This window comes from Akebia trifoliata, chromosome 8, assembly GCF_017979445.1.
Source record: "Akebia trifoliata isolate Shusen 1 chromosome 8, ASM1797944v1, whole genome shotgun sequence".
NCBI classification, from domain to species: Eukaryota; Viridiplantae; Streptophyta; class Magnoliopsida; order Ranunculales; family Lardizabalaceae; genus Akebia; species Akebia trifoliata.
Genome location: NC_141382.1, coordinates 26,188,287 through 26,202,338, shown reverse-complemented (window position 1 = coordinate 26,202,338; position 14,052 = coordinate 26,188,287). Strand labels below are relative to the sequence as shown.

The following is a 14,052-nucleotide window of genomic DNA, read 5'->3' as shown; positions in this document are numbered from 1 at the left end:
TCGATTTTGAAATGTTGGACTTAGGATTTTAGGTTGTTGGGTTTTGTTTGTTTTAGGGTGGGGTTTAATAGGTTTTAAGGTGAGTGAATTTTAGGATTTGGGTTATATGGGTTTAGGGTTAAGTTAGGTTAGGACCTTAGCTAGGGTTGAGTTCATGTGAGGTGGAAAATGATTTTTTTAGGGGATTGAAAGTTGGTAGGCTTTAAGCGAGCTAGGGGTATTTTCGATTAAGAAAGTGAAACGGGGAAAGATGGGGGGGGGGGTATGCCAAGTCTTGTGGTAGATCCATTCGACCTTTTAGGGGTCTTAGAGACCTTTGATTTGATTAAAATGCCATGTTTCGACAATTTAGACTTTTTAGATCCGCTGACAAATTTTATTAGAAAAATGATTTTTTTTTTTGTCTTTTCGAGCGGGGGCCGTTCAAATTGGGGTGTTTACACACCCAATTAAATATTATAACACACTCTTCGAATATCACAAAGGTTTGGCTCAAATTATGATCTCAACATTACAAAACATTATAACATTGGTTCAAACAATTTCAATAGTTGTTTACAATTATGATTTGGCTCATATAAAATTCTAAACCCAACAAATAATATATTTAGCATAAGAAAAACTAGAGAACCTCTATGGCACACCAATTTTTACTTATTCTCGACCATTCACGTATTTTCTTTATTTTTAGTTGGGGTGTAATAAGTAAAAGTTGGGGTGCCAATAGCAACTCTCTTAACAAATTAATCCATAAATATTGTAACATTTCTACAAAATTTTATTTTACTTAACATTAAAATCTCAAGAAGAAGATAGGATATCTAAGAAAGTTGAAGATGAAGGATTTTGGTAAGAAACCGGGAAGCATCATTTGTACATTTCGCGAAATTTTCCTAGTTGTTTACTGAACTGAGAATCACAATCCGAATCCAATGGCCTAGTCCATAAGAAAAAAGATTCGTGATAATATAACTCGAAAAAACATACGCGGTAAGTGCACAGAACCATAGATATTTTTCTTTGGGGAACACAAGGAAAAAGATTTATGGTTATGTGCACTTTCCACGTCTATCGTATTAGTCTAAGAAAAATGTTCACATCCAATGGCTGGAACCAACAGAATGTGATGAATTTTACTGTCTAGGCCCAGATGAAGAGTTAATCGGATATATGGGCCCAAAGAAAGTATACTACATCGTGAATGGACCTAACTAGACTTTGAGCCCATATTTAATTGTAATACGCATTGCGCGAACAATAGACATTCTTCCACTAAAATTCATAAACTCAACGCCTAAACCTTACCAGTCTCCCAGAGAGCAAAATCTCAGCGCGCTTTTTTCCTTGAACAGTAAACATGGTCTCTCTCTCTCTCTCTCTCTCTCTCTCTCTCTCTCTCTCTTACTAGTTCGTAAAAATTCATCTTATTTTTATTGTTTGCAGGATTATTTGAAATCTGTTGTTCCTTCTCAGCTCATTGCCGAACGAGGTTCCAATCTAGTGGTCATAAATCCAGGTCTCAAACCCTAATATTTCTTCCGATTTTGTTAATCTAGGGTTTTAACGATTTCATATCTTTTTAATGGAGTTCCTAATAGCTGCAAACTACACAAAAATAAAAATTAGCAAAAAAAAAATGAAGAAAGGGATGAGGAGGGACCAATTTCACAGAGTTAAGGATTTCTGGCTTTTTCATGAAAATTTGTATTGATTTTCAATTGCAAATACAATATGTAATTAGAGAATTTCAGAAATCCCCTTATGCTATCTTAATAGATTAATTTCAATCCAAAATCCAACCGAAATTTGTAAATATTAATCCGTAGATTGAAAACTAAACCTGCTATCATGTAACCCATGCTACTCTATTATTGTTGTTATTATTTTTGTGGGTGATCTGGACTTCAAGCTATTATACTAGTAGTACTTTACCTAAAATTCAACAATCTTGAAAATTACATCGCCTTTCAAGGTCGAAACTACCAATATCCCAAAATTCTTTAGAGGCAAATACATGCACCTTAACATATATTTTGCATGCTAGTTGTGTCTTGTTGTTGAAGATTGCATTCTCGTAAAATATTAACTAACAACTCTGCAATACTATATCTCTTATTTTTGTTCTGGTAACATGCACCTCCAATTCAATAGGGAACACAAAGTCAATCATTGAATTTCCTTCAAAATTACCAGCTACATAAACAAACTGGACCATTGGACAGCCAAATCTATTGTCTTGATTGTTCACAATGTCATCAACCTTGACTTTGGCTTTATCATCTTTATTGACCTTAACATTCTCAATAATTTTAGATTCTTCCTTTTGAGGTGATACATCTTTATATTGATCATCCCTTGTGATAAGCAATGTCTTAAAGTTCCTAAGGCGAGGTGTAAGCCTCAAGACTCATTGAGGCATAATTCTCATTTAACTTTTAAAAAAATTCATAAAAAATATATATAAATTATAATAAATTCATAAAAAAATATAAAACTATAAAGTAATAAAAGAAAAAAAAATAAAATTAAAAACAACTAAACAACCATCAAACATCAAATAAACATTAACCAATAAAAAGTAGGGAAGTAGCAACCATCATCAATAATAGGAAGAATAAAACACCAAAACAAGAGAGAAATTTGAGATTTTGAAAAACAGACGAAGAAGAAAAAATCTTAAAGAAAATGCACATAATAACCTATTGTGCAGAAGCATAACAAGAGTAAAGATAAAAACAAAATGAACACATAAGAATTTACGTGGTTCGAAAAATTGCCTACGTTCACGGAGGAGAGGGAGAAAATCCGCTATCAACGATAAAAATTGCAGACTTTTTGTTCATAGCTGCAAGGAACCTCACAGAGCAAAAACATTAGGAAACCCTACTTGAAAATACAATATATACCAAATTTTTTTTGCCTCAGGGGTGTTAACCTTGAACCCTTATGTGGGCCACCCCCGAACCCTCGTGTAGGCCTAGTCGAGTAGTTTGAGCTGTGAACTTTCCCTCTCGCTCTGGGTCTAACCCACTCTGCATCGGGAAAGTCCCTTTTGATACTGCCTTGCCTCTTGAATTCCAAGCCCAATAAGAATACTAAATATCTCACAACATAACCATATACTTCAAACACCTAGTAAATCCTTGATTTGATGCTTCTATTTGACCACAATCTTTGTAAGAAAGTTGTAGGAAGCGACAAAATCGAAATCAAATGACTATTGGGAGCTCAATGAATAAATTTGTGTAGGAGAAAATAGGTTTTGAAAGAGAGATTGTGTGATTTATCTATAAATTTTATGTTTCTTAACCTAAAAACACTTCTATTTATGATGGTTTAGTGAATAAAAGACGTTGGGAGGGGTATTTAAGTAAAATAAATAAAATTGCAAAAAAAAAAAATATAATACAAATTGACTCACAACATGGGCAGGTTTGAGGGCTTAAGCCTCGAGGCATTGAGCCTATGCTTCGTCTTGAGGCGTACGCCTCACACCTCGAGGCTTAAGCCTTTTAAAACATTGGTGATAAGACTACCTTCAATGGTAAATGGTAGCATTTCTAAAGATGATTGAATATGAGGCTTGTAGCTTCTTGCTTCAACAATTCTATAGGTCTTAGTGAATTGATTGTATTGTTTCTATCAAGAACTTTTTGTTCTCCATCTTAGTTGAGATGGAGTTCTTTCTTATGTCGATCAATTAAAGGGCAATGGTAAGGTTGACTAGTGAAAAGATTGATTGAATAGAGTTGATTGGGTAAAAAAGATTTGGATTGTTTAGTTATAAGGATGAGGAGGTTTTTTTTATTATTAATTTTTGTTTTTTTGTTTTTGGTTTGTATATGGGATGTTTTCTTTTCTTGGATAGATATAGACTTGATGGGTTCGTGGGTTGACTAAGGATGGCATGTAAAGACTTGAAAGGGTTTTGGTATTTTTTCTGTGGGGGTGGGGTTTCAAGACTCTAATACCAAATGTTAGGAACTAGGATTCTAACAACTGGAAATCTCACAAAATAAAAGGAAAAAAAAAATAAAAATGTAGAAAGGGATGTGAATAGACCAACCTCGAGGGTTGGGGGTCTGCTAGCATTTTCATGCAACTTTATATTAATTCTTGATTGATTTTCAATTGCTAATAAAATGAATTTTTATAGACATGCTGATGCAGGACGGTGAGAGAAGAAAGAGAAAATAGGGGGTTTAGGGAAATCTGATTGGGGATCGGGTTAAGGATTTGGGTTAGGATAGGGTAAACTCAAAGTAAAATATCTTTTTTTTTACAATTACAATGGGACAGGAAAGGGTTAAAGGTTAAGGCTTATAGGGTAATGATTAAAAGTTAACAGAGTGGAGAAATGATTAAGGGTTGAGGTTTGTAGGTTTCAAAAATCAAGAAAGGGATTTCAAGAATCAAAAATTAAGAAAGGGGTTTAAAGAATATTCAAGAATCCAAGATTTCAAGAAATCAAGAATCAAGAATTTAAGATTTCTTGAAAAAATCAAGAAAACAAAATTTCTGGGTTGGATTCTTGAAAGGATTAGAAGGTTCTTGATGGTTTCTTGATCTCTTACAAATAAACTAAAGAAGATATAGGGTAAGAAGAAGATTAAAGAAAAAAATGATATTTACCTTAGAATCACCCCAATGATTTCCATGGCATCAACCATGTTGAATGCACCAACATTCAAAGAAAACAAAAACTTCTGTAATTTGTTTATTCCATCCATTCTCTGTCAATAAACCCTAATACAATCTATAAATAAAGAAAATCAACCAAGAGTCTTAATAAAACTAAAATACCTAATTTTCCTAATTTTCTCTCTCCCAAATTTTCAACCTTAATAAACTTAAATAAAACACATCTTAAAATTACCAAACTGCCTTTAAATATTATACTAAGACCATGGGCCAATAAAACATGAAAATAAGCCCCAAAAACATAAAATAACACCTTAAAACAACTCAAAACTAAAAAAAAACAACTGATCTAAAAGAATCTCGACGATAAATCTAGACCTAATTAAATTAAAACCTAAATAATTACAAATTTTTTGTTTGACTGTTGACTTGATTTGTGCTTCGTATTAGATGCTCCTAAACCAACTAATGATATATTAGAAGATTCATCACAATTTAAATCCAAATCGAATTCTCAAGAATAAACAACTAATTCTACTATATGTAACACCACCAATTATAGTACTTACCTACTGCTAGTAGTGAGGTACCTAACAATCCACTATTCTACTCCATGAAGAAATTCCAAATGTGTAGATTGCAAATTTAATGGATTCAAAAATTGAAACACATCTTTGTACACCATGATCAAACACTAAGATCCCGTTTAGGTTGTCATTTTTTTTACTTGAAATAGCTCTATAGGAAAATTGCCAGAATGTCACTGTTTTAGCTCTCTTTTTTTTTCATCATTTTGGTTTTTCTAGATGGTTTGTAATGGAGTTTTTAATTCACATAATATTATTTGTTTGTGTGTTACTTGGCTGTTTAGGTTCTGCAAATGTTCGAATGGGCCTTGCGCAGCAACAGGTCCCTTTTAATGTTCCTCATTGTATTGCTCGGTATATGAGTGGAGGAAACCAGGGTCCGAAAAGAAATGTGCAAGATCAGGTACTTGGAAAATTTATTTTGAATTTCAAAAAGTTCCCATTTCTTTCTTTGTTTTATTATTCTTTGATGGTTTTGCATTATCACTGGTTTTTGTTTCTTCAGATACTTAATTCTCAAATTACTCCCGCTCAACAACTGGAGCGTGAGAAGGCATATGACATTGTTAGTGAGCACCTTTTTTGTTTTAATGTTTGTCTACTTTTTGAAGCTAGTTTTTTCAGATTAATTACTCTTTCCATTTCTTTTTGCAGATTGCTTCTTTGCTAAAGATTCCCTTTCTGGATGAAGAAGTTGCAAACAACTCTTTTCCCCGTAAGGTAGTTGCTGTGGTTGATCTTAATCTGAATCACTTCTAGAGTTAGTGTTGTGGTTCAAAGAAGCTAATTCTTTTATGACTATTATTGCAATGGAAGTTGCGTTGCATTGCATGCATAAACACTTGTAGTTTTTGTGTGGCCTCTGAGTATGACTAATAGTTCATAGGATTGGATTGATTGCACCTTACAAGATCATTGTTGCTGTCTTGGTAGTAATTTGCTTGGAAACTCACTTTTTGGGGAGCCTTTGATCTTAGGAAACTACTCGATTGCTGACTCTTTAGAAGGCTAATGGGCCTAATCTACAATTTAACTAGGGTTTGATTAGGTTAGGATGATTAGTGATTTTTATGGATGATTCAAATGGAATTATTAGTTACAGGTTTATGCTCTTGTAAGAGATGGATCTAAGATTTAAAGGTGTGGAAATGTGATTACTGATGACGTATCCAAAGAAAAGAGAAAAGTAAAGCAGAATTAGGATTTAAAAGTTAATGGACACTGTTTGTCCCACATTAATTGAAGGGTGCTGGTTGGTTCAGTGAAGGTGAAATTGTTTGGCCGCAGTTCGGTGACAACAGTGACTTTGGCTAAGTGGCGCCTAGGCAATAATTTATTTATATGTAAAAATTATAAACTATAAATAAAGAAATAACATTGCAAAAAGTGTGTACTTATTGATTGATTTTAAAGGTGAAAAACCCAAAAACTTATTGACTTTTGACTCCTTTTTTGATAACTGAATCAAATTGGATTTTGATAAATTCTTATAGGTGAGATCTTTTTTTTGACCCCTCCTATCAATACTAGTAGGTTGGGAAGTTGACTTTCAGTTTATAAAATTATAGAACATGGCTCTCAAATTGTAAAATTTGACTGGAAACACTATGTCTAATAAAAATCGAAGGCAAAGTGCAGACTTACGGCTGGATTTTGAGAAACGGTAAATGATGGAGTTTAGAGTTGGAAGAGGATCTTGGGATGTAAGCAGAAAAGTAAAGATGGGAAATTTTAGAAAAAAGAGGAAAAGGTTTAGATTGAAATAAAAGAAGTTTGCCACTTCATTGAGTACCACGATAAGTTGAGGGAGATTTCACACCACATCAATGCAGCAATAATCACAAAGCCTTATCCGAAAATATTGGGTTTGGCTCTCAAAGCAGCAATGATACGATAAAAAAATCTTCTTCAACTTGTAAAAGTAAAGGGGTGCATGGGGTATGTATTGGTGGCTGGGCAACATCTTTGGAGGACTCCTAGTTTTAGTAGAACTGCTAACCCTACATAGAAACAAGCTTAAAACTTTGTAGAACCTTGATCAATTGATTTTATAGAAACTTTCCAGTTTCTAATCACAATACTTTCCAGATCAACTAAAGACATAACCAGTTGTAACTTTGCTCGATCCAAATTATTATGTTATACTAAAAATTAAATTAGAAATTTCTGTACCTTAAATATAACTTTAGGAATATTCTTAGAGGGACCCATGATGGTTAGGTTTATGTGTTGGATCTCGGTTTGCAAGTGTGCTTCTTCAAAGGTCTATCAGGCCTCCAGTGGGGCTCTTTTTTAATTTTTAATTTTTAGAAGTAGATAATTATATTAGGATCCGATGGGGTTAATGTTGGGCTATAACTACATCTAGACATTTTCAGTCCATGTCCTTCATCAACCTTCAAACTTTAACTTGACCTTCGTAATTGTAGAGGTAGAATCTTGGATGCCGTCGATTTCTCGAGATTTACCCCTAACAATCGATCTTCATAGTTATTGTTGCACATGAACGATAAAAAATACACAAAAAATAATCAAAGAAAAGGGAAAAAGGGAGAGAAGACAAAAACAAGATTTGTTCATGGGGTTCGTCCCAAATCTAGACTACATCCCCGGGCTCCGAAGAGCTATTCCACTGTTCTTAAAGCCATTACAAGATCTACAAAACCTAGCCTCCTCTCTTTTTTCCTCCCCCCTTCTTTGCTTGAAGTTCTCTATATTTTTCTTTTGGAAGGTTGAAGCTCTCTTTATATAGATACAAAAGTCAAACCCTAAAAAGGAAAGCCAAACCACTCAGGATTCTCTACTAAATCTATCATTCTCTAGAAATAGGTACTCCCTAGTCAATTAGGAGACTTTCTATTTCCGGATAAAGATTACAATTAAAAGCTAATTCAAAATATATTATACGATGCCTCGAGATACGCATTAAATCTGTCATGTGACCAATATTCACCTTATTTACGCAACGTGTCTAGTTTTGCCCACATAGTAGCCCCCTCTCGTAGGTAGAGATTGGTGAGGCTGAGATCTAGTTACGAGAATATTACGTTACCTTAGTCGAGATGTTGGTTACTCGGGACCTCTTTAGTCACTCAGAGTAGAGCAGTCACTCGGTACATTGGTCATTCATGGCCCTCATCCTCTCACAACAGAGCAGTCACTTGGGACATTAGTCATTTAAGACCCTTGAGCCACTAAGGGCTGCCCTCTCACTTAGGATATCTTGGTGACTCATAATCCTTATCCACTCGGAATTACTCTACCACTCAGGATAGAAACTTGGCCAGTTTGGACGCATCGCCTCTCATGATGGCTTTGTCACTTGGGGAAGAAACTTAATCACTTAGGATCCTCTTAGAATGTGGATCAGACTTCCTCAATGAGTCTCATTTGCTAAGCGCTTTTCTGCAACCTGCAATTCTTAAACAACGCCAACAAAAAATAGTAACATATACACAGAATATAACATGGTCATTAGTTCCCAAGTGGTAATTTAATAAGTTTACTGCATAAATTGGGCTAAGAGTGAGCCCCAGTGTAACATGACTTGGTGGGTCCAAAATTGAATAATAAACCGAACCATTTAACACAACTAAGTTAGTATACTCGATCGAGTTGGGCATGAAATTAGCCCTCCATGTTAATATTTGGATGGGTCAACTCAACTAGCAAATTAGATTGCTCGGGACCTTTACCGTGGGCATGAAATAAGCCCCTGATCGATTTAATCACTCGGCACAATATATTGGTTGACTTGATTAAGATATTGAGTAACAAATTAATAAAATAATAGCTTATTTCAAGATTGTGAATCATGAAGAATAGAAAATCCGCTTATAATAAGATGGCCTGCCTTGAACTCTACCTTCGTGTCCTTATCGACCTATAATCCTAGTTGTTGTGGGGTCGATGAACCCGATAACAAGTCATAATTGCCTAGAATTAAAACTGCTCAGGTACACACCGTTTGATGGATTGAGAGAAGCAGAATAAATGCATGGTTGTGCCCAATACACCCATTGTAGATATTTTTGGGGCAACAAGATTTGACTTGTGTACTAGATTTGAGATCCTTAACAGGCATGGGTCATATAACATGCATAAACCCATTGAGTCTTTTTATAGCAAGATCGAAATGATAATATTGTAACCCAAGAACCCTCTGTGATGTGTCCTTCTTGGTAGCGATTAAAGCCATATAAATTTTGGTTAAATCAACATGCTTTGGCCACACTTCATCCTGATGGACCTCCACTTTTTTGCCAACACAAGGTTACAATCCACATCAAGCAATTGATGTGTATGCCGAACAACTAATGTCCATCTTACCTATTCAAGTTACTGATCATTCTTCAAAAAGAAATTAGGGGTTCTTATATATCAAGCATGATGTACATGCTTAGCATCCAATCTAACCATTTTTGTACCTCCTAGTACATCAAGGATTTCTATGGACATCAAAGATTATGCGTGTGTGGCAGTACCGACAATTATTTCCCATTCATAGCAATGAGGATTTTGACTAAGATGGTAATCCATGCAAAGGACACTTGGGATGGGATTCAGGTTCTCCACAAGAATCTTGAAGGAAAAGGGGATTATCTCCACATCATAAGTCTTGTCAAACTCTAATATAAAAGCCATCCACTGGGCTGAAACGACTACCCACACTAAGTTGGTCTCAAATATGAAATACCTAGGCAAGCAAAATTTTCATTTCTTATTTCACTAATGATTTGTTTGGTAATGATTATCCAAGACAACTTTGGATCCAAAAACTATTCTACAAAAAAATGTTTATGATAGAAATGCTTCATAGAGATCCATTACCAAATGGACAAGAAATTAATGAGAAATATTGACATTTTACAACTACCATGATCCTTTCCTCTGTCTTATGTTTATTTCTTATTACTATCATTGTTAATCTCTCAATTCTTTATGCAATCAACAATTTTCCAATTAAAAGTGGAAGTAGTGGCAATGGTGGGGGAAGTTTTAGTGGTGGTGATGCTTGTGGCAGTGAGAAGAGGTTTAAAGAGTGCCCATGGCTGATGGGAGGAGAAAGGGGAATGCAAAGATCACTATCATTGGTTACATCTTATCCCAATTACTAGGGAAGGGAATGGAAAATATAGGATTTTATCCATTCATTGCATAAACATTTTTATTAATTAGACTTGTCAAACTTTTTAAATATCTTTATGAGTTCAAAGAGAAAGCAATTATGATTATAAAATAATAGTTTTTTTTTAGAAACATGATTATGGACACTGATAATCGATTATGAGGATGGTAATTGTTTTATGGTTATAGATGGTGCAAAATGAATTGATCCACTTGTATACCATGTTGACTAGGCATGATTGAGGTAGCAAAAACACAGTTAATGTGGGGGACAAAGATGACATAAGTTTGGAGGCCAAGAGATTATTGTGACTCGCATGAACACCTATTGTGTGCCTTCCATCTAAGAGTTTATCGCACCATTTGGTTCGTCGGATGGGAGAGCGGTCTGTCAGTCATTTACCATCTAATAGTGCTGAATAAGGTGCTTAACATGATGCCTTTGCAAGGTGAGACTGCAAGCAGGTTGAAGGAGAAGAATAACTGACCTCCAAAAAAACTATGAAAACAATTGTTTGGTGTGGATATGCATAAAAAAGTAAGGTGCTCCGGGAAGGTATATGGTCATGGCCTATAGTTTTGGAAGAGATTCACAATTGAGACATTCTGAATTCTTTAAGCAGACTTGGAAAGTTTGAGATTGATTTTCCTGTGGAATTTAATATAGCACCAATTTTAAATGTCTAAACCTTTAGAATATTATGACTCGATTAGAGTAGATGATTACTTCAAGATCAAGAATTGGAACGATTCCCATGGAAGAAACTCAAGGACTTGCTCTAGTATTAGGCCTGTGACTTGTGAGGTTCTTACGAGCTGTGTAGTTCATTTTTAGGACAAATCAAACACACATTCTTTCAGAAGGTGAGATGTAGAAGATCTATGAGGAGTATGCAGTGGTGCACGTAGGCTTCTGAAAGCCATTATTTTGTGCAAAGATGCCCCTTTTAACTGTTCTCAAGCCTATTCAAAGTTTTCAAGCAGTATAAATTTTACTGATGTGACTAATGGGAAGAATTTGGTTATAAACAGTTAAAAATAATGGAGAGAAAAAGTTAATTCATTGATTAACCCTAATTGGGCTTTAAAGGGGAATTACAAAGACTAATAAATGGAAAGACAAGAAAGGACAAATGACTAAAAGTTCTAATAAATTAGCATTATTCAACACTCTCCCTCAAGTTGGTGCATGGATATCAATAACGCCCAATTTGGACAAGACACCTTCAAAGGCGGTTTTAGTAACACCTTTAGTAAGAATATCAGCGAGTTGTTGAGATGTTGGAACAAACGGAGTATAAATTTGCCCAGAAACAATCTTCTCTCTAATGAAATGTCGATCAACTTCGATATGCTTTGTTCAGTCATGCTGAACCAGATTTGCTACTATGTTAATGGCTGATTTATTATCACAATATAGTGAAAAATGGGCTGTTACGAGAAGATATAAATCAGCTCGTAAGATCTTGAGCCACAACAACTCACACACTCTAAGTGCCATAACTCTGTACTCTGACTCAGTACTGAACTGAGAAACCACATCCTGCTTCTTACTACGCCAAGTTACTAAGGCCCCGTTTGATTCAGCTACCTGAATCTGCTGTCAGAAGCTGAAATATTGAAAAACTTGTTTGATAGAGCTTTGTAAAAGTGTTGTGCTGTTGACCAGAATCTGGTAATTATTGTTTGATACAGCTTCTAGAATTTGCTATATTAGGGTAAAATGACCAGAATACCCTTAAGGTTGATAGAACACCCAAAATGCATAAAAAATTAGCAGAATACCCCTATAAATATATAATTACACTAAATATATGTAAATATAATAAAATTATATAAAAAATTAAAAAAATAATTGTATTAATTTTAAAATATTTATAATTCTAAAAAAAATTATAGAAAAATCTATAATTCTATAGAAATTTTGACAGCAACTCCTCTTAAAAATAGACATATGAAATTTTCCTGATAAACAAAATACCTGCATAGTACACAATCCAATATTCACATTACATCGTATATACATTGTCAGATTTGCTCAATGACCCTCAATTGAGTGGTCCTCTTCTTATATAAAGTCTTTTTCTCCTAATTACAGCATCTCCTAACATTAAGCATCCTAATTGCAGCATCTCCTAATTTAGGAAAGATATTTACAGATCTGTTTCCTAAATAACTATACAACATTATATGCATCCTAATTACAAATCTCCTAATTCAGGAAAGCTATTCACAGATCTGTTTCCTAAATAACTATACCACATTTTATGGTAAGTTTGACACATTTGTTTCCTAAATAAATGTACAACAATTTATGGTAAGTTTGCTGCCTATCCTACTAACATCCCCCCTCAAATTGATGCTGGTCGATCAAGAAGCATCAATTTGCCAACAAGAAACTGATGACGTAGTCGTGTCATAGCTTTGGTGAAGACATCTGCTATCTGAAGGTCGCTTGAAACATGTGGAAGAGAGATAACCCGAGTATCAACAGCTTCCCGAATAGAATGGCAGTCCACCTCGATATGTTTGGTACGCTCGTGATAGACGGGATTTGTAGCGATCTGAATAGCACTCGTATTATCAGCATGAAGAGGAGTAGGAGTAGACTGAGGAAAACCTATCTCAGCAAGTAAGCCACGGAGCCACACAATCTCTGAGCAGGCTGCCGACATGGCACGATACTCTGACTCAGTCGAAGATTTGGAAACACGATCCTGTTTCTTACTCTTCCAAGAGATAAGTGAATCACCAAGAAACATACACCACCCGGTGACAGACCGACGAGTATCAGGACATCCTGCCCAGTCAGCATCACTAAAAGCCATAAGGCGGAGAGGAGTACCAGTAGAGAAGAACAAGCCACGGTGAGAGGAACCCCGGAGATATCGAATAATTCGGCGGACCGCGGCAAGATGAAGGTGGCGAGGAGATTGCATAAATTGACTGACTTGCTGGACAGCAAAGGAGATGTCAGGTCGTGTAATAGTAAGATAATTGAGACTACCAACTAATTGTCGAAACACTGTGGGATCAGGAAGAAGATCACCCTCCTCACGTCGATACTTGACATTCACTTCCAAAGGGGTATCCACTGAAGAGGAATCCTGCAAACCAGACAAGGAAATCAAGTCCTCCGTGTATTTATGCTGATGCAGGAAAATCCCAGATGAATTGGACTGAACTTCCAAACCAAGGAAATACCGGAGAGGACCAAGATCTTTCATATGGAAGGAATCGTGAAGATGCTGTTTGAGCTGATCAATGAGAGCAGAATCAGTCCCAGTGATGACGATGTCGTCAACGTAAACCAGAAGAAGAACAATACCAACAGAGGTCGTACGAAGAAACAACGATGAATCATATTGGCTTTGGATGAAAGAAAACCGAAGTAAGGTAGCCCGGAACTTATCAAACCAGGCTCGAGGAGCCTGTTTCAAACCATACAGAGAGCGTTTCAGCTTACACACATTCGACGTCGACGACGAGCAGAGGCCAGGAGGAGGTGCCATGTAAACATCTTCCTGTAAATCACCGTGAAGAAATGCGTTCTTCACATCCATCTGGCAAAGGGACCATCCCTGAGAGGCTGCAATGGCAATAATGGTACGCACAGTGGTCATTTTAGCTACAGGAGCAAAGGTCTCCTCATAGTCAACCCCATACTCCTGGCGGTTTCCAAGGGCAACCAAACGAG

At 35.7% G+C, this 14,052-nt stretch overlaps 1 protein-coding gene across 1 annotated transcript in view; it reads left to right on the top strand.

Moving 5' to 3' along the window:
* Window positions 1-1,229: 1,229 nt before the first annotated feature.
* Window positions 1,230-14,052, top strand: part of ARP9 (actin-related protein 9) — a 48,099-nt gene continuing 35,276 nt past the window's right edge. Inside the window, exons 1-5 of the mRNA XM_086450683.1 lie at window positions 1,230-1,360; window positions 1,444-1,516; window positions 5,513-5,631; window positions 5,734-5,793; window positions 5,883-5,948. Coding sequence (XP_086306809.1) covers window positions 1,358-1,360; window positions 1,444-1,516; window positions 5,513-5,631; window positions 5,734-5,793; window positions 5,883-5,948 — 321 coding nt within the window. The 5' untranslated portion in view covers window positions 1,230-1,357. The remainder of the gene's footprint in view (window positions 1,361-1,443; window positions 1,517-5,512; window positions 5,632-5,733; window positions 5,794-5,882; window positions 5,949-14,052) is intronic.